Genomic DNA, 19,543 nt, shown 5'->3' with positions numbered 1-19,543 from the left:
TATTGTTGTCGATACAATAGTTCTCCTGTGCTGGGCTCGGTCTCTCATGGGCTTTTGTTTTTCAAACACGGTCAATGTTGGGCGGTACCTGCAGGCATCCTCTGTTGTTAATACAGACATGTGTCAGCCCCTTTCATCTCCACCCTGGTTCCACTGTGGTGCCTCACCCCTTCCCCACAGCCTCCCATAACTCCTACCCTTCATTGCTCACAGATCTGAAAAGGACTGGATAGGTGAAAGCAATGCAGTGGAGACTCCAATTAGCCTACAGGAGAGCTAAGGAGTTACCACCTCAATGCTTAGACTTATCCAGCTCTCTTCAATCGATATAAAAACTAAGCACTATGGAGGAAAGGGCTAAAGACCCAAATGTAACTATGGCGCCCAGTGTAGAAACAACCAACCAAGTCTATCAGAAGGCAAGGAGCTACTACCGTCTTGTTCATACCCATTAATCCTTTCAGATCTACACGTACCTAGAGAGTAGAGGCAATGTTTCATTTCTAGCGGCCATAACAATAGATTTCAGTTACTCCTTGGGGAACTATGCTATTTCCCGAATTAGAGGAAGTCACCGTACAAATATAAACGCCCCTCGCTCACACTCGGGAAGTTATTACGTCCATACTTTCCCCTGATAATAACTGTACAACATCCCTATTCCCACTGATAAAGCACTTTGGGTGTGAGACTTCTCAGAGAATTTTATTTCTAACAAATGTAACAGGGGAATGTAACTGCTTCTCTCCAATCATAAACATGTTTGGGGGTCATTCTTTTGGTGTTCATCATGACTAGCATGCTCCATTGCCAGAGCAATGACTTTGAAACTGCTATTTTTGAAACGAGTATTTCACTTTTTGCCTGACTATTGTATTACACAACATGCATATGAAAAGATTAAGTCAAAGGTTGAACTCACCAGAAACTCTTTTACAATGCATCCCTTTTGGCCCTGTTTGAATACTATGCGCATCCTTTCTTCGACCCTCCCTTCCTTCCAAGAAGAGATCACTGACCTGGCATAACAGGATCGGTGAAAGCGGAGGAGAGGAAACCACTCTTTCACCTTTCTAATCATGGCAGATCGATTGATCATCTTACAAGGAAAGGAGGAAGGAAGGACGCATTTGAACAGGAGAGAAAAAAATCCTTCCTCCTTCTAGCATTATGACTGCCAATTACTTTTTTTTCTGACCAGTCAAAGTTCTGAATGCTGCGAGTAGTTTGCCAATGCATCCTTTCGCTATTCCAGAGTTTTCACTCAAGATTTGACTGAATTGGTTTGAATTTATGTAATGGAGCCCTTAATTTCACTTATCGAATCGCCCTATGAAGGGAATGTAGGTTGCATTTTCAAAAGAATGGAAGGGCCTTGTATAGTTGAAACCCATCAATGATCATTGAGGGAATATTTTTTCGTTATCTGGATCCAAGTAGTGGGTCAGAGATTGGGGTCATCTAATGTTGTCACAACTGTGTATCTCTCCCTCTGTTTCCAAAACAGTGGCTCCTAGTTTGTGTTTGCCTCTCTGAACTCTACTATCTGGCTCTGCTGAAGTCTGTTGGTGTGTGACACTATCAGGTGGCCAATGCAGAGAACATGTGATATCAGTGTTAAAGGACTTGTCTCCCAATAGTTATTGTTCTTTCTTGGACATTGGAATTGTAGACTTTTTTCATTACCTTCTTTATCTTATTATCATTAGCTTACTTTCCAACGTACCTTCCTCAAAAAGCAATACAAGTCGTGGTACCCAAAACACCTTACTTTGTCATTAAGATATCTGTGCTTTCACACCGGCAAAGAACCGTGCCGGTTCGCGTTCGCGAACGTTGGCGCTGTCTGGCGAACGAGCCCGCGTTCGCGAACCGGCACGGTTCTTTGCCGGTGTGAAAGCCCTATGTGAGGCTTAATGCTAAAAGTGATTATATGTTAAGACCATATCAATTGTGGACTGATGAGAAATATAGTTGAAAATAATTTTGGAGTAAACTCCCAAGTTGTCTGGGCCCAGTTGACTTAATCTGGATCAGAATGATCCCGATTATTTTCTCTGATCCAGGATCAGATCGAGCTGGCTGATTTTGAGTCGTATTGGGGGAAATCAGCCAACTCCAACTTGTTGGAAGTTGAAGGTGGGTGTTAAATGAAGGCTTTCTTTACAAGTATTCAGTAGTCTCTTCTCAGTAGTTACTGTAAATACCTGACTTGGGTTTCTCCTGTTTGTGACTGATTACTCATGTTAGTCAGTCTCTCTAGTGTGAAAACACCAACAAATGGTTCACAAACATATCTGATATATAGAGACACCATCAAATAAAAGTTGAGAATCTCTACTTTAACCTCATGGTAATGAAAAGCAGAATAAATGTTTCACTGTCCCGTTACTTATGCAGGGCACTGTATATATCGTAGCCTCAAAGACTGGCACTTTGCAAATGTCCTCGATGGCCTTAGTCATGGCTAACAGGAAGTGGGTTTCCTGAGTTGTCTGGATACAAAGCTACAGTTTCCTGTACTGTCTCTTTACGTCCCCTCCCTGGCCCTGAGGGAGCCCCCCCTTCACACACACATATTGCGCTTTACACACCATTTGTGTACCCTAGTTGAAAGGATAGGATGTTTGTTTGCATCAGGTTTAGTCAATACACACACACACACACACTTGCACACACACACACATTCACACACACACGCACACACACACACATTCACACACACACACACACACACACACACACACAAACACACACAGCATTACTCATGATCAAACATACAATTGCATACATCACCACTACAACACACCTTGATGGATACCTCCTTGGAAAAACCGATATCAGTGTATGGTGTGTGAGATTACTATGAGATGTGTGTAACAATTCACCAGAGGCTGCCCCCCCCCTAGCCCCTTCTAGGCAATGTCTGAAATAAAGAAATGGACTAAGTAGGGGAGACAGGGGACAATTGTAACATTTTTTGTAACATGTTTTTCCCAATACTTTAAACATGTTTCCTGGAACTATAGCTCAGTTTCTGATCATTCTAAACACCAAACTGAAAAGAGTTAACCATTTTGTCAAAACACCAAAATCTCTTCTGAAAACTGATTCTTTCCACCAAAACGATACACAGAGCTGTCATTTGAATATCTCTTACAGAGCATCAATTAAACACTGGGGTGCTACATTTTAAATATAGTGTTTATATCAAAATAGTGTTTATTTATATACACTCACCGGCCACTTCATTAGGTACACCTTTTCAACTGCTCGTCAATGCAGATATCTAATCAGCCAATCACGTGGCAGCAACTCAGTGCATTTGGGCATGATGACATGGTCAAAACGATCGGCTGATGTTCAAACCAAGCATCGGAAATGTGATTTAAGTGACTTGGGCATTTTTGTTACCACACACCCATCTCTAGGGTTTACAGAGAATGGTCTGAAAAAAGAGAAAATATCCAGTGAGCAGCAGTTCTCCGGGCGAAAAAACCTTGTTGATGGCACAGGTCAGAGGTCAGAGAATGGCCACACTGGTTGGAGCTGATAGAAGGGCAACAGTAACTCAAATAACCACTCATTACAACCAAGGGATGCAGAAGAGCATCTCTGAATGCACAACACGTTGAACCCTGAAGCAGATGGGCTACGTCCCTTTATGACCACAGTGTACCCATCTTAATGGCTACTTCCAGCAGGATAACTCGCCATGTCACAAAGATCACATTATTTCAAACTGGTTTCTTGAAAAATGTGTTCACTGTACTCAAATGGCCTCCACAGTCACCCGATCTCAATCCAATAGAGCACCTTTGGGATGTGGCGGAACGGGAGATTCGCATCATTGATGTGCAGCCGACAAATCTGCAGCAACTGTGTGATGCCATAATTAATGTCAATGTGGACCAAAAACCTTGTTGAATCTAAGCCACGAGGCAGTTCTGAAGGCAAAAGAGCGTCCAACCCAGTACTAGCAAGGTGTGCCTAATGAAGTGGCAAGTGAGTGTATGTTTTGGCTTCATGAGGCCATGTTACATATTCAAATGTATAAAATTGTGTAGAAATGGTTTCCTTTTTCTCTTTTTTTAAAATGTAGTTTGTTTTTTAAATAGGTTGCAATGTTATGGTACATACAGTATAATGACTTGTCATATTTGTAATACAATACTGTGAATATATCATATAAATATTGCATTGACACAATCATTGTATCAGAATAGGATACATTTGTCTATCCAATGAGCTCCAACTGGGCTGAACTCAGAACCCAGCTTCCCAGAGTCATACTGTAAACTTATAGTTGATATGCAAAATGTTGAAAAAGAGTTGTTTTGTTACTTATTTTGGCAAAACTCACAGTCATTGCACTGATAAGTAAAATGAAAAACACTACAGTAAGAAAATGAGAAAAAAATTATTTCTGTGGATGTAATGATGAAATCAATACACAAATACAAAACAATAACAATGCAAATATGTATTAGTTACTGTAATATAGTAAGATGTTCAGCTGACTGAACTGACTGCAAAAAAATATATAAAACAATAAAATGCTGTGAGAACAGATCTACCAAGCACCGGGAGAACAAGCCCCTGGCGTGGCGGATCCATCCAGGGGATGCGTCTGCGTGGATGTCTTTTATTACGTGGATATAAGCTTATTGCGTGGTTATAAGCTTATTACGTAACTATAAGTTTATTACGTGGATATGCGTTTATTACGTGGATATACATTTATTGCGTGGATATAAGTTTATTACGTGGATATAACTTTATTGCGTGGATATAAGTTTATTACGTGGATATAAGTTTATTGCATGGATATACGTTTATTACATGGATATAAGTTTATTGCGTGGATGTAAGTTTATTACGTGGATGTAAGTTTATTGCGTGGATGTAAGTTTATTGATATGTAGTTTGATTGGACTGGATAACACAATAACAGTAATAGGAAAATAGGTAAAAACTGCAAGCCCTTTTTGATTGGACCCATTTATGCAGTAAAAGTGTGTTGTTGGTTAAAAAAAAGTCCTCACAAAAAATACACAAGGAATAGTTGATTTTGCATTGATGTTATCACAGAATTGCGAAATCCTGGGGGGTATTCCATCAACATCTACTACAGGAAAATCCAGGCTTATTTTGATGAAGTCTCAAAATAATTTCAGTGAAGTGAATTTAGGCCACATTCCGTTCCCTGAATGTGGCTTAAAGGAATCTCTGCTGAGTAACCATAGCAATTTATACCTCAGAACTAACCTGGTACATATCAGGTTAAGATAAGACAATACAGAACAGCTTGTTGTACAGCACCACCTAGTGGTCCTCCATGGCATTTACTTTCCTCTCTGATTTACAACCCACTCCAACGAATAGAGAGATAGACCATTATTTTCAGAGGAAGTATGTTCCAGCTAACCCCTGACCTTTGGAGCAGCAAGACAGTCCTCTAAGGTAGAGTGTGTACAGAAAGCAGCAGCGTGACTACCAGCTGGAATAATTAGCTGAACTGAAGACAATTCACATGGCAGGCTTTTTGTTATGCGCCTATCATGTTGCATTGTTGTGCTCGTGACTACAGAACCACTAGGGGATGAAACGTCTTGATTGGGTAAATCTGAAACATCGGTCATTCCACTTCCCATGGTAACATCATGTCGCATGGGTGCACTTTTCATGAAACATGACATATTTAGGCTGAATCTGGTGAACGATGTGATACTGTACCACTGGATTTGTGGACAGATTAGTTGTGTGATGGAACTGAAGAGCAGATGGAATCTATCAGAGTAAGTTTGCCCAACGGGAAACAAAGTAATGCGCACGCAACGCACACACACACACGCATGCACACACACCACACACACCACACAAAAAGACACAGAGGGATGAGTGTTAAATCTCTATATTTAAACCATCCATTCAGCCAACCAACCATAATCCAATCAGACTGATACAGGATCCGCTTGGATACCATTCAAAGAGCAAACGAGAGGGGAGTCTGTGTAGTGTACTTACAGTATATACAGTGTGTGTGTGTGTCTGTCTGTGTGTGTGTGTGTGTGTGTGTGTGTGTATGTATTCTGCATCTCCCTCTAAAATTGCAAGAGTTTTTGTTTCATATACCGCGTGTACATTCCGCGTTTTCTACTCAATACGTCTGTACAGCAAGACAGGTAGGAGGGGGGGAGGGAGGGGGGGGTACATACGTTTACATGGGGACGACCAAGAAAGAAAGGGGAAAAAAATAAAACAAATGTCACTCAATGGCCTCAGTAGGCCCAACCACGTGCAGGAGTGGGTGTGGGTGGCGGGATCCTTGGGCGGCAGGACCAATAGGAAGAGAGAGAGGGGGTCAGCAACTCCTGGGGGTCTAATCCACTCCGTTATCTGGTCAGTAATGCAGTCCGCCCTGGTCTTCGTCGTCCATCTTGCGGCCGTGCTTCCTGAAGTACTTGTATCTCTGAACGTAAAGCTTCACCAGGTTGCTCACTTTGACCGGGTTGATCTCCCCTGTTCTGCTGTGGCAAATCTGAGGGGGAACAAGAACAAGACCACACCCAGACAGGTAGGTATCACCAACATGCTACGTTCAAGTACGTAACAGCATGTAGGTACTTGTAGGTACATAAGCTAGTGATGGCGAGATGAAGCTTCATGAACTGTTGAAGCTTTCCATCCAATTGCGTCACACAGGCCGAAGCTTCGTGTTGCTTTATTTGCTCTACTGCGCCATCAAGTGGACAATAAATGTATAGCAGGCAGAGTGATAATGACACCGTGGCTTTGGTGTGTGAAGCTTTAATTAATAATTTATAATGTTGCCATTTAGCAGACGCTTTTAATCCAAAGCGATTTACAATTACGAATTACAGGGACATTCCCCCTGGAGTAACTGAGGGCTAAGTGCCTTACTCAAGGGCACACTAGTAGTGGTGTGGTTTCAGGCGGGATTTGAACTCACAACCTTCTGATCACAAGTCCAACTCACTATCCACTAGACCACCACTACCCCTGAATTGAATAAATGTGCTTGTGTTACTAGGAACAACAACATTTTATTAATTTATTCATTTTTATTTAAAAATAACAACTTCTCCACAGTGCTGGGCTTCAGGCGGTTTCTTTTTTTTTTATGATTTCACCTGCGTTTATCTGTCCCTTTTATGTTTCGAGTCTCGCGCCAAATCCGAGCCACTTCCCGAATCGGTCACTAACTTAAGCGACACATCACTACATCACTAACACATCACTAACTTAAGCGACAAATGGACTGACTTATATAGCGCCTTTATCCAAAGCGCTTCACAACGGCCTCTCATTCACACACACATTAACACTTCAATGGCGGCAAGCTACCATGCAAGGCGCCGACCAGCCCGCTCACTGGGATCAATTTGGGGTTCAGTGTCTTGCCCAAGGACACTTCGACATGTGGCCAGCTGGGGCTCGAACCGCCGATCTGCGAACCTTGCGATCATTAGACGGCAGCTCTACCTCCTACGCCACAGCCGCGACAAGTAAAAGATTTCTGCGGTTAACGTTCACGTTCATAAACCTACTCTGTCATCCACAATGTAGTTGTGATGGAAGTCGGTACACGCTGCTGTGTCACTGTTATGAAATGGTTTAGTTTAAAGAAGCTATGTTTGGAATTGGCTAGTTAGGGTGGAATCCTAACTGGATCTGGGTGGAATCCTAACTCAGGGTATATACAGGAATCTTGAGGTTAATTTCAATACCTTTCTAAGACTTTTTAAAGACCTTGTCAATATTTTTCCAGACCTCACCGCCACTTCAAGCTGTAACCGTTTACATCAGTGACACCTTTAACTTAACAGTTTTAGTTTGCAATAGACTAGACCACTATGATACAACAGAATTTCCGGGTCATCTTTGTTTTTGAATAAAACTAATAAATTCACGAACTTTTCCTAAACGTTTTTAGGACTCAAAGTCATTGGACAGAGTCTAATTCAGAAAGATACCTACAAAATGATAAGAGTTTGTAATACTTATTAAGGGTCTTGATTTTGGCAAAATGGAGGCACATTTTCATACTACTACTACTACTACTACTACTACTACTACTACTACTACTACTACTACTACTACTACTACTACTACTACTACTACTACTACTACTACTACTACTACTACTACTACTACTACTACTACTACTACTACTACTACTACTACTACTACTACTACTACTACTACTACTACTACTACTACTACTACTACTACTACTACTACTACTACTACTACTACTACTACTACTACTACTACTACTACTACTACTACTACTACTACTACTACTACTACTACTACTACTACTACTACTACTACTACTACTACTACTACTACTACTACTACTACTACTACTACTACTACTACTACTACTACTACTACTACTACTACTACTACTACTACTACTACTACTACTACTACTACTACTACTACTACTACTACTACTACTACTACTACTACTACTACTACTACTACTACTACTACTACTACTACTACTACTACTACTACTACTACTACTACTACTACTACTACTACTACTACTACTACTACTACTACTACTACTACTACTACTACTACTACTACTACTACTACTACTACTACTACTACTACTACTACTACTACTACTACTACTACTACTACTACTACTACTACTACTACTACTACTACTACTACTACTACTACTACTACTACTACTACTACTACTACTACTACTACTACTACTACTACTACTACTACTACTACTACTACTACTACTACTACTACTACTACTACTACTACTACTACTACTACTACTACTACTACTACTACTACTACTACTACTACTACTACTACTACTACTACTACTACTACTACTACTACTACTACTACTACTACTACTACTACTACTACTACTACTACTACTACTACTACTACTACTACTACTACTACTACTACTACTACTACTACTACTACTACTACTACTACTACTACTACTACTACTACTACTACTACTACTACTACTACTACTACTACTACTACTACTACTACTACTACTACTACTACTACTACTACTACTACTACTACTACTACTACTACTACTACTACTACTACTACTACTACTACTACTACTACTACTACTACTACTACTACTACTACTACTACTACTACTACTACTACTACTACTACTACTACTACTACTACTACTACTACTACTACTACTACTACTACTACTACTACTACTACTACTACTACTACTACTACTACTACTACTACTACTACTACTACTACTACTACTACTACTACTACTACTACTACTACTGTCCTAAAACTTCTACACCAGGGCTCCTCCTACTCAGACCTCTCCACCCCTAACACCCTACATTACCTGAACTTAGAACATAAAAGTAATTCAACCTTTCTCGAGTCCTGTGTGGCACTTGGCAGATGTCAATGTGTAATGTCATGGAAGATTTACGCAAATGTCAGAGTACATTCTCCAGTTAGGATTTGCCTCATAATCTCCAAGGAGCTACTCTTTATCATCACTCTTCCTTCTCTATCGCTGGACCCCAAACCTCAACTGGTTTGTAATGACAAATAGATGTTGATAAAAAAAAAAAAAAAAAAAAAATGCTTACAGCTGCGTAGTTGTCGCAGATATGGGAGTAAATTAGCAGACAGGAGGGGACAACTTTTTGTAAGGTGAATATGGATTTTTACAAGATCTTTCAGGTGCAAAATGGCTGCCATAGGTTCATGACATTGCTAGGGGATGCGGTGAGCTCAAGCACCTAAAATATTGACATCTGATAGAAAAGCGCATAAAACAAAACCATAATAATCTTGTTGCATTATATCATAATACTAAAATGAGTCATCCCCAGACAGCATGGAGCATGTACTTTCTTACAAAGCACCATCACTTGGAACAGCCTGCCAGCCCATAAGGAGTGTGAGACATGTCATTTTTTTTAAAATCACGATTAAAGACTTTTCTAACATTCATTTTCCTTTTTGTTTCTTGTTACTACTATTTTCCCTTACTTTACATGCTTTTATCTCAAGTATGCATTTATCTGTTACAAAGTGTGTTGGGACCTTTATGAAATGCACTTGAAACCTTCATAAACCTAACAGAAGGCCACGGCAGATGGGCTACCTTGTGTACAGCTTTCCTCAGGATGTCTTTGTAGTCGTCTTTGTTGATGTCCTTGCGCTGGTAGTATGGCTTAATGGCTAGCTTCACCTCCTCCACAGCCCGCTCCTGAGTGTGCAGCTTCTTCAGGTACTGAGAGAGGGGGAAAAATCATACAAAATGTCGTCATAAAATCGAAATTTGAAATGAGTGAAATTGTGAAATCTTTAAGTTAATAAGTTAGTACCTTTATTTTGACCAAGTAAGCTTCCAAGTAAGAGTTCAGTAACTGCCATAAGCCATAATGGCATAACTAAGTGCTTATCAATCATCTGTAATGCTTTTAATTTGTAATGCTAAATGATGCTTGTAACATGTTAAAAACTTATCCATTTAATATGCAACTCAAAAATAGTTCATTAATTGTAAGGATTTAGGCATGTTAGAGTACATTTAGATCTATTCCTGAACACAAAACCCAGTGTTCCTGAGAAGTGCCATCCTGTTTGAGGAATTTCCGACCTGAACATTATAAAATGTACGGGTGTACGGCCCTCGCCATCTCTCAGGCCAAATCTGAAAAGTCTTTCCTTCCTTCCTTCCATCCTCTATCCTTGCCTCCTTCTCAAAACCCATTGGAAAAGAAGGTCTGAGGTTCACTCCATTCCAACCTTCTCCTCTGATGCATCTTGAGAAGGAATCTTGAAAGGACAGCCTTTTGGGATTCAACCCCAGTCTCCAAGGTGCCTCCGGACTCAGTGGCTTCACTTATGACAACGTGGATGACAACGTGTTCACCATTGATGTGTGTGGTCCTCATGGACTCATTCTGGATTTATTATGGTTCCCCTCAAGGATCATTTCTGTAGTGTGTCACCTCATCTCTTACTGACAAACTGACACACAACTCAACAAGGGAACGCACTGGTCAACCCAAGGTGTCAATACCACAGTACTGAAATTGAGCACAGTACTCTGTGGCTTGACAGACAGACCTATTTCACTTTCATGTTATACTGCATTCATGTAGGCATGGAACGAATGCTACCAGTTAGCTTGTACTGTCCTCAAGACCTATTTGTTTATTAGCTCTGTAGCACTACCAACAGTCTCACCTTATCGGGGTCTTTGCTCTCGCTGTCCCAGCCCATGTCGCCCGAGCTCCCGGTCAACCCCGAAAACCCGGCGGGCATGGGTGGAGGCGGGGTCTGAGCGCAGCCGCCACCCATGGACAGGCCGGGCTGCAAGTGAGAGGGCGGAGTTTTTGTTGTGCAGCCGACCAACGGGAGCGAACCGTGGAGAATGAACTGTGCAGCGGAGCTGGCACCGGAAGGCGGCGGGAGAGACGGAGGGGGAGGGACCTGTGAGGAGGAAGAGGACGAGGAAGTAGGAGCATGCTGCTGTGATTGGTTCTGACTGGCTTGCGAGAAGACCTGCAGCAGACATGGATGGAAGACGAGAAGTATTTGGTGAGATCGACGAGTCGTACACAAATAAACTCTCTCTTTCACACTCTCTCACACTCTCTCTCACTCTCTCTCACTCTCTCTCACACTCTCTCACACACTCTCTCACACTCTCTCACACTCTCACCTGGCTTGTAGCCTGGATGAACTCTTGCGCTTTGGCTCTGCTGGCGATATTGGCCTCCTCCATTTTGAACAGCAGTGCGGTCACTGAAGCAGGGAGCAGGGCGTTATAGCTCCTTACGTAGTGTCACAAGAGCCATACACTCCTACATCATCACTAAGGCTACATAACGTTTTCTAATAAACGAGCTTGACTAATAAACACGAGCATCTGGCTCGCCTCGTATCACCATTGTACATGCTAGCCTCGGCTAGCGCATGCAAGCGGAAGAGAACTCACATGCCAGAACTCCCCCGGCGGTGCAGTCCACTCCCGTCTGCAGGCTCCAAGGGAGGGGCGTGACGGTGGGTGGAGGCGGCGGCGGCGGCTTGTTGGCTGACGAAGAGGAGACGGACGAGGAGGAGGAGGAGGAGGGGTCGTTGGTGGGGGCGGAGCTGGATGAGGAGGTGGAGCACGGAGGGGACACCAAGGACTTGGGGCCGCCGTCATCCGCGGGGAGGGGCTTCGCATTGGGGGCAGGATGCGAGACGCCGCCCCCCCCTGCCCCTTGGGAGGCGGAGAGCGTTGGGGGGCTGGAAGGGGCCAGCTTGGGGGTGGTCTGGGACGGGCCGTCCTCGGGGAGGAAAGAAGGCTCGGGGGTCTTGCAGCTGCTGTCGACCGTTTGGGAATCGGGCGACGACTCCCTGGTCTCCCGCGAGGGGGGGAGGAGGGAGGGCGGGGGGGTGTGAGGGGGCGAGGACGACGGGGGGAGGACGCTCGTGGACGAAGAGGACGAGGAAGAGGAGGACGACGAGGAAGGGGTGGGGCCGGCCGGACCGGCATGAGGACTCGAGGGTTTGGCCGCACCTCCGATCCCCGATTGGATCTCGGAAGACGCCCCGTCCCAGCCCAGGCCCTCGGAGCCGCAGTTGGCTTTGGCGCCGTCAGAGTCCGCCAAACCCCCGACTTTGTCCTTTTCCCGCGTCTTTCTCCCCAGCCGGCGCCTGCGCTTGGTCGCCAGGGACGACGAGGGAGACGACGCAGAGGAAGAGGTGGACGTGGTCGAGCTCGGCTTGGCCTTCTTGGATTTCAGCGCCGCGGGGTTGGATAAAGACGAAGGGGGGGGCGCTGCCAGGGAGCTGCGCTTCCCCACCGTGGCCATGTCCTTGTTGCGGACGGTCAGAGACAGGGGCTCGGCGCAGGGCTTGAGGAACGGAGACCTGCTTTCGTTGTCCCTCCGGAAGACCACCGCGATGGAGCCTCCGACCCCAGCCCCACCAGAGCCTCCTCCCGGCCCGCCGGCACCGAGGAGCTCCATCCCCAGCTTCCCCGAACCCACTGAGCTACCCGTGGTGCTGCTCACACCCTCGCGCACCAGCACAGACACTTTGGACTGCAGCTTGGCTTTCCTGCTGCCGCTCAGCTTCTTGGAGCGACCCGAACGGCCGGACTCCTTCTTCCCCCCTTTCTCCAATCGTTCCTTATCCTTCCCCAGCTTCCGTTCCCGCTTGGCCAGGGGGAGGGCAGGCGGGATGGAGGCAGAGGCTGAAGTAGCCTGGGTGGGAGAGAGCGAGGAGAGCCTCTTGGCTTTGGGTCGAACGGCGGAAGAGGACGACGATTCAGACTGTCCGGCTTTCTTTCCCGTTCTGGATTTTTTCGTGACGTGGTGGCGCCCGGGTTTGGGTGCCACCTTGGGTTTGGGGCTGGGGGCGGGGGGCTCCAGAGGCAGGGAAGGAGGTGGAGAGTCTGCAAGGGAAGGGTAGTCTGAGTCCAAAGCCTCGCCGTCGAGGGACAACATGTCTATCTCCAGTTTGTCTGAGAAGCAGTCTGAGTCGTAGACGTGGTACTGGGGGGACGAGAGGGTGCGGCTCTGGCGGCTCCCGCCGTCTGCCGCTGCCTCCTCTTCGGAGCGCCGCCTTCTCTTCTTCTTCCTCTTGTGAGGCTTTTCCGAGCCCTGTGCTGGACTGCGGGGGGGAGCCAGGGCCAGCCCGGGAGGCGAGCCCGGGAGTGTGGTCGTGGTGGTCGTCGTGGTGACGGTGATGGTTCGCTTGATGGCGAAAAGGTCCGAGCCGTTAAGGTCCTGGATGGACGGCGGCACCACGGGTCGACCGTCACGCCGCCTCTCCCGGTCCCTGTCCCGGTCCCTCTCTCTCTCCTTCTCCTGGTCCCTTCCTTCTCTGCTTCCTTTCGACCTCTTCGAGCTCCCTCTCTCTCTGCTGCTCGAGTCGCGGCCGCCGTCTCTCTCTCTCTCCCTCTTTCTCAGGCTGGAGTCTCTCTCCCTCTCCCGGTCATCTCTCCTTCTGTCCCGGTCTCGATCTCTGTCCCTCTCCCTTTCTCGGTCCTTCTCTCGTTCTCGGTCCCTGTCTCGTTCTCTCTCCCCCCCCGCTCTATCTCCATCTCTCTCTCTGTCCCCCCCCCTGTCTCCTCCGTCCCTTTCCCTATCGCCCCCTCTGTCCCTTTCCCTATCTCTATCCCTGTCTCTGTGGCGTTCCTCGCCGGGGCTCGACCAGGAACGACCCCCGTGCGCCTGCCGCCCTGAGGAATTCTGGGAGTTGGAAGGCTCCGGGCTGTACTGTCGCCTCTTCTTACTCTTCCGACTGTCGCTTCTGCTGCTCCTCTCCCTCTCCTCCCTCTTCCCTTTCTCCTCCTTCTCGCTCCGTCGCCCTCTCTCCCTGTCCTTCTCCTTCCTCTCCTCGCTCTCCCCTCCGCCGTCCTTCTCTTTCCTCTTTCGCCTCCTCCTCTCCTCCCGCTCCCCGGCTTTCCCGTCCTTGCGCTTGCGCCGGTCCCTCTCTTTGGAGCCCTTGGACGACTTGTGGCTCTTGCCGTCCTTCTCCGCCGGGAGGGGGAGAGAGGAGGGAGGCAAGGGAGGGGGGGGGGTAAGAGGCAACGTCAGGGGCTGGGGTGAGAGGGAGGCAGAGGAGGGGCAGGAGCGGTATCTCTCCTTCCGTCGGCTGACCAGCTTCCTCCTTAGATCCCCCACCCCGACCACCACGGACTCGGGATCGGCGTCCCCTGCCCAGTCCCCCTCGGCCCGCACAGACACAAACCCGTCCCCGTCTAGTACCCGAAGGATCCGCTCCGGCTTGGCTCCCCCGAGAAAGGGACTGCCAGATGGGATAGAGATGGAGAGTACTGCTGCCTCCATGGCTCTCTCCCTCTTTCCTCCAGCTCTCCCGGTGGCCCCCACGATCTCGCCCTCTTCGATTTCCGAGTGGTCGGAGGCGGCCTTCTTCCTCCTCTCCCGGCCTTTTCCGTGGCCTCTCGTTCTATTGGGCTGACGTTCCAGCCTCTTCCTGAGGGGGAGAGGGAGGGAACGAGGGGAGGTCGGGGGTGCGACCAGAGTCTCTGTGGAGTCTGGAGGAGCCTCTTCTTTCTCCTCGTCTCCTTCATCTCCTCCCATCCTCTCCCCAGTTCTCTCCGCCTCTGCTTTTTTCCTCCTCGCCCCTCTTGCCTCACTCCCCCTGCTGCTCACACTGCTTCTCCTCTCCCTCCCTTCCTCCATCTCTTGTCCGTCCTCTCCTTCTGAGGCCGGGGAGCCGGTGGGGTCGAAAGGATCGTACTTCTCCCCTTCCTCCTCCTCCTCCTCCTCTTCGATAGACACAGTCCCCTCTCTCTCACCGTCAGTGGGGTGGAACGGGTCATAGATCTCAGTCTCTCCGCCCTCTCTCCGTCCATCTGCGCCCGGACGGGGGGACGGCAGACGGAAGGAGGGGTTTGAGGAGGTGGAAGGAGCAGCCGAGACAGAGGGAGGGGCTAAGGAGGCGGAGGTTGACGACACCACGTCGCCTGTCGCATTGTTGACCCCGTTGTGGTAACTGGTCGCTGTGGCGCTGGGAGAGGACGAGGAAGAGGGTGAGGACGAGGGGGACGAGGGCGGAGAGGACGGGGAATAGGGAGAGGTCGAAGGGGAGGGCAGCAAGGGTCTCTTGGTGATCTCTGTGATTCCGTGCGGAGCAGGGACAGAGGGCCTCTCTTCAAGACCTGGGGTTCGATTTAAGTCCATGGCCCAGGGAGGGGGGGAAGCTAGGCACCAGCTGCGGTCCAGTGCTCCCTGCTGCAGTTGTCTGTGGAGGAGGGGCTGTTTCAATGCTGAGGGCAGGTGATCAGGAAAGAACCCTGAAAGAAGATGACAAACAGTATAACTTCGTCAACAACATACGGATCAATTCCTGTTATTTGCGTGTGTGGAGAGATGTTGGTTTTACCTGTCTTCCTGCTTCCAATACGAGGAACAACAGAGGACAATATACTGAGTGGAGAGCTCTCGACTCTCACCTCAGCTGTGAGCTCCACCTCAAAGTCAGAGCTGAAACACAAATAAACCACTTATTACACTGGGTTACTGAGATTCTCTGCAATGTGGTCAAGTACTACCACAACAGCTTAGCACGTTCAGAATGTATTTTTCAATGCATGCTCTCCAGCCATCTAACCCCCCCCCCCCCCACGGGGTACATTGACAATGACTCTCAGTATCCCCCCCGCCCCCCACCCTGGGATACTCTCAGTATCCCCCACCCCGCCCTGATCAATGTGATCACTCTTTAACCTTTGCACTACTGATGTTTAAAATACTACCATTGCACATACTGGATATTGCACATTGCATATACCTCTTTGATATAGGCTCTTTTATACATCAGCACATTACATACTGTACATAGGCTCCCTCAACTGTACATAGCTCATAACTGTATACCCCTAAACTACCATACATGCCTTACTGTACCTATCACTATCATGTTCTTGTATCTTATATCACTATTTGCACTTCTGGTTAGATGCTAAACTGCATTTCGTTGTCTAGTACTCTGCAGTGACAATAAAGTTGAGTCTAATCTAATCAAATATCTGTACACTTCAAAGTGAGATTCCTTATACGGTTTGGAGCATTGGCGGGTCAGGGATATCATCTCACTTCTTCAATATTACAGGTGTGTAAAACCCCTGGCATACATCCATCTCACCTTATGCTCTAACACAGTGTTTCCATAAACCTTGCCTCTGTATATGTCCGATACACTATGACATACACAATGTCTCAAACACACACATATATCTCAACTTCATAATGACACGCATTGACTGTCTTACCTGGTGAGGAGCTGGTGTGGAGAGCAGCGGAGAGAAACTAGACAGGGGAGTGGCTCTGAGGTTGCAGAGATAGCAGCTCCCTATGTCCAGAGGAGAGTGAACACACACATTAGAGAGAGGAATCGGTGCATCATCAGTGAGTCGAGAGGGCAGAAGGAGAGGCGGAGGAGTAGAGGAGGGGGGGAGAGAGAGAGCGAGAGAGAGACTTTGTCTTGGAAGCACAGACTGTCGGGATGGCTAGGTCTTCCAGGCTTAAGCCATAGCCTCTACTACACTGGTCATGGTGAGTCTGTTCAGCATTACACCATGGGCCGGTTTCAGACAAGGCTTAAGCTTAGTCCTGGACTAAATTACACTTGCAATGTAAAATCTTCATTGAAGATGCTTTTTTGTCTGGGACTAGGCTTAAACCTTGTCTGTGAAACCGGTCCCATGTGTCGTCAATGGCAATACACACAAAGCCCTGTGCAAGTAAAGGGACAATGACGTATTTTTCTTCTTTTGGCTCAAACTGTATTTTATTATGAGGTTCAAGTATAGATTATCATTTTTATTTGATTTGTGTACATATTGGTTTCACCATTACGAAATTACAACACTTTATACACATAGTCCCCTTACTTGTACCTGGCTCTTTGGCTACCTACTGCCTTGAAGTCGCAAGCATTTCTGAGAGGTGGAAGGTGTCCTAAACAACGAATGCCTTTATTTGCAAATTAATTTATAACATGTATTCTGATGATTTTCCTTGTCCTATTTGACATAGTTTGTCAAACTCACCAGCTCACTAGGTTTGTCATCTGGGGTCTCGCTGTCACTGTGGCAACACCTCAATCTGATCCTCGCCCTGGCGATAGCAGGCAACAAAACTGCCCAATATATAAAAATAAAAAAAATTGGGGGGGGGGGCACTTTTATTTTGAAGTTCTTATGTCTACCAACATGACAGATGTTGTACAAGAAAAAGTGTCGGCTAGATCATGTTGCTGAGATCTTTATTCGAAGCAGAAACACTGCTCTATCACTAGACAGTCACTCAACAACATTGCCAGTGGGTGAAACACTGTAGTAGTGATTGCCTCAACGTGGGAGTCTTGCTGCTACAGCACTTAGAGATGCAGCTTTTCACCGGTTAGCTTCTTGTTTGCTAGCTAGCTATACTAAACACAGTAAAAAAAAAAAAGTACTATTGATTGCTAGAATTCTATCGAACGCTCACATCTCAACCTGGCATGTCCGTGGCATTACAATTGCACCAAGAAAGCTAATTAAGCTACATGACATGATTAAAGAAATATCTTACAATACGATCATCTTTTACACTGCGAGACGATGCGTTTCCATCGCAGATCCCTCAGCATCAGTGGGTCGGTGGTCAGGAATGGAGCTGGAATGCGCATTGGGCCCCGATCATCGCAGTCTTTTAGAAAACGTTGGAGGAACCTTTCAGATCGGCCAGTTTAGTCCCCGATGAGCCTCGGATGTCGGGACGCCAGACGAACAAGGACTTCTTGGTGAATATCGTGTAATGTGAAAGCAGCTTAACAACATCAGTAGCTGACTAGCTACACATTAGCTATTTCCCCCTGGTAAACCAATACATGCTATTTACCTTCGATCGAGTATATCTTGTCCGCTAGAAACACACTCTTTCTACTGACTTATTGATTTCTTAAAAACGTGATTATGAAGGTTAAAATCTAGTGTAGACAATGATAGCTAAATTTTTCTTTCAGCAGCACAATAAAAGGCCCATCCCATCCATCGCCGCCATTATTGTTCTTCTTCGGTAGGGTTGTAATGGCGTTTGGCAAACACACTGGTGTATTACCGCCACCTAGTGAACTGGAGACTTGCCAAAAAAGAGAAGATTTTAATAGCATGTCAACAAATGTTATTATTTGTTTAAGCGTTGCTAAAAAATGTATTGTCTCTCCACAACGCGGTAGCATGTTTGCTTAGTAAAAGGATAATAGTACAACGGTATAGCGTTGTTTCCTAGTCAAAAGAAGTCTTGTTGCCTTTTGACAACTTAAACGTACTTCCTTTGACCATTCCTAGTAACTAACCGGCCTGGATAAATAGCGGGTAAATACAAATATAATAAATAAATAAAAAATAAGCGTTTAATTGTAAACATTTTTTTTTTTTTAAATACATAAAAATGAAGCAGGCAAAAACAGCCTTGTGTGCCCCGTGCTGCCTCTCCTCTAACTTTACAGGCAACACTACAAACGCTTATTTGAGGGGTGTTACCTGTTACCAAAAAAAGTATCGACTGGACAGGCAGATAACTAATATTGACGTCATCAAGATTAGGATTACATTTTTTTTTAACAGAATTGCTTATTTCTGACCAAAACTGTAGACATGTAAGTTCACAAGTGCTACAAAGCAAGGACTTTGAAAAATCAGTCCTGGACCTCTTAGTAAATACTCTCTTTGTTATTGTGAAATCCTCAATGACATGAACATCTCTTTCAAACAAATTCATCTTTACTCTATAGGAGAGTGACATTTTGCAGGTTTGTATGCTTTTATTAACACAATGGCACAGTTGAAAAACAAGGTGCATTTCAAGACTGTAATCATATTCATGGCCTCCTATCTACATACAGTAAATGCTGAGATGAAGTTGGATAATAAAAAAGGGGGATGCTTGGAACGACACAATTCTAACGTCACCCCATTGATGTTGATATTTAAAACGACTAAGGTAAGGGTTAT

General features: G+C 46.0%; 2 protein-coding genes across 2 annotated transcripts in view; one reads left to right on the top strand and one right to left on the bottom strand.

Moving 5' to 3' along the window:
* Window positions 1-6,011: 6,011 nt before the first annotated feature.
* Window positions 6,012-19,543, bottom strand: part of scaf1 (SR-related CTD-associated factor 1) — a gene marked incomplete at its 5' end in the record, with an annotated part of 13,815 nt that continues 283 nt past the window's right edge. Inside the window, 7 exons of the mRNA XM_080523039.1 lie at window positions 6,012-6,541; window positions 10,178-10,306; window positions 11,269-11,586; window positions 11,747-11,829; window positions 12,023-14,101; window positions 14,147-15,838; window positions 15,928-16,028. Coding sequence (XP_080379165.1) covers window positions 6,404-6,541; window positions 10,178-10,306; window positions 11,269-11,586; window positions 11,747-11,829; window positions 12,023-14,101; window positions 14,147-15,838; window positions 15,928-16,028 — 4,540 coding nt within the window. The 3' untranslated portion in view covers window positions 6,012-6,403. The remainder of the gene's footprint in view (window positions 6,542-10,177; window positions 10,307-11,268; window positions 11,587-11,746; window positions 11,830-12,022; window positions 14,102-14,146; window positions 15,839-15,927; window positions 16,029-19,543) is intronic.
* Window positions 18,199-19,543, top strand: part of LOC308150179 (chaperone Ric-8A) — a gene marked incomplete at its 3' end in the record, with an annotated part of 27,534 nt that continues 26,189 nt past the window's right edge. Inside the window, exon 1 of the mRNA XM_080523038.1 lies at window positions 18,199-18,330. The remainder of the gene's footprint in view (window positions 18,331-19,543) is intronic.

This window comes from Nansenia antarctica, assembly GCF_963989245.1.
Source record: "Nansenia antarctica genome assembly, chromosome: 2".
Taxonomy (NCBI): Eukaryota; Metazoa; Chordata; class Actinopteri; order Argentiniformes; family Microstomatidae; genus Nansenia; species Nansenia antarctica.
Note: the sequence above shows the minus strand (reverse complement) of the source record. Positions and strands in the feature narration are given on the sequence as shown.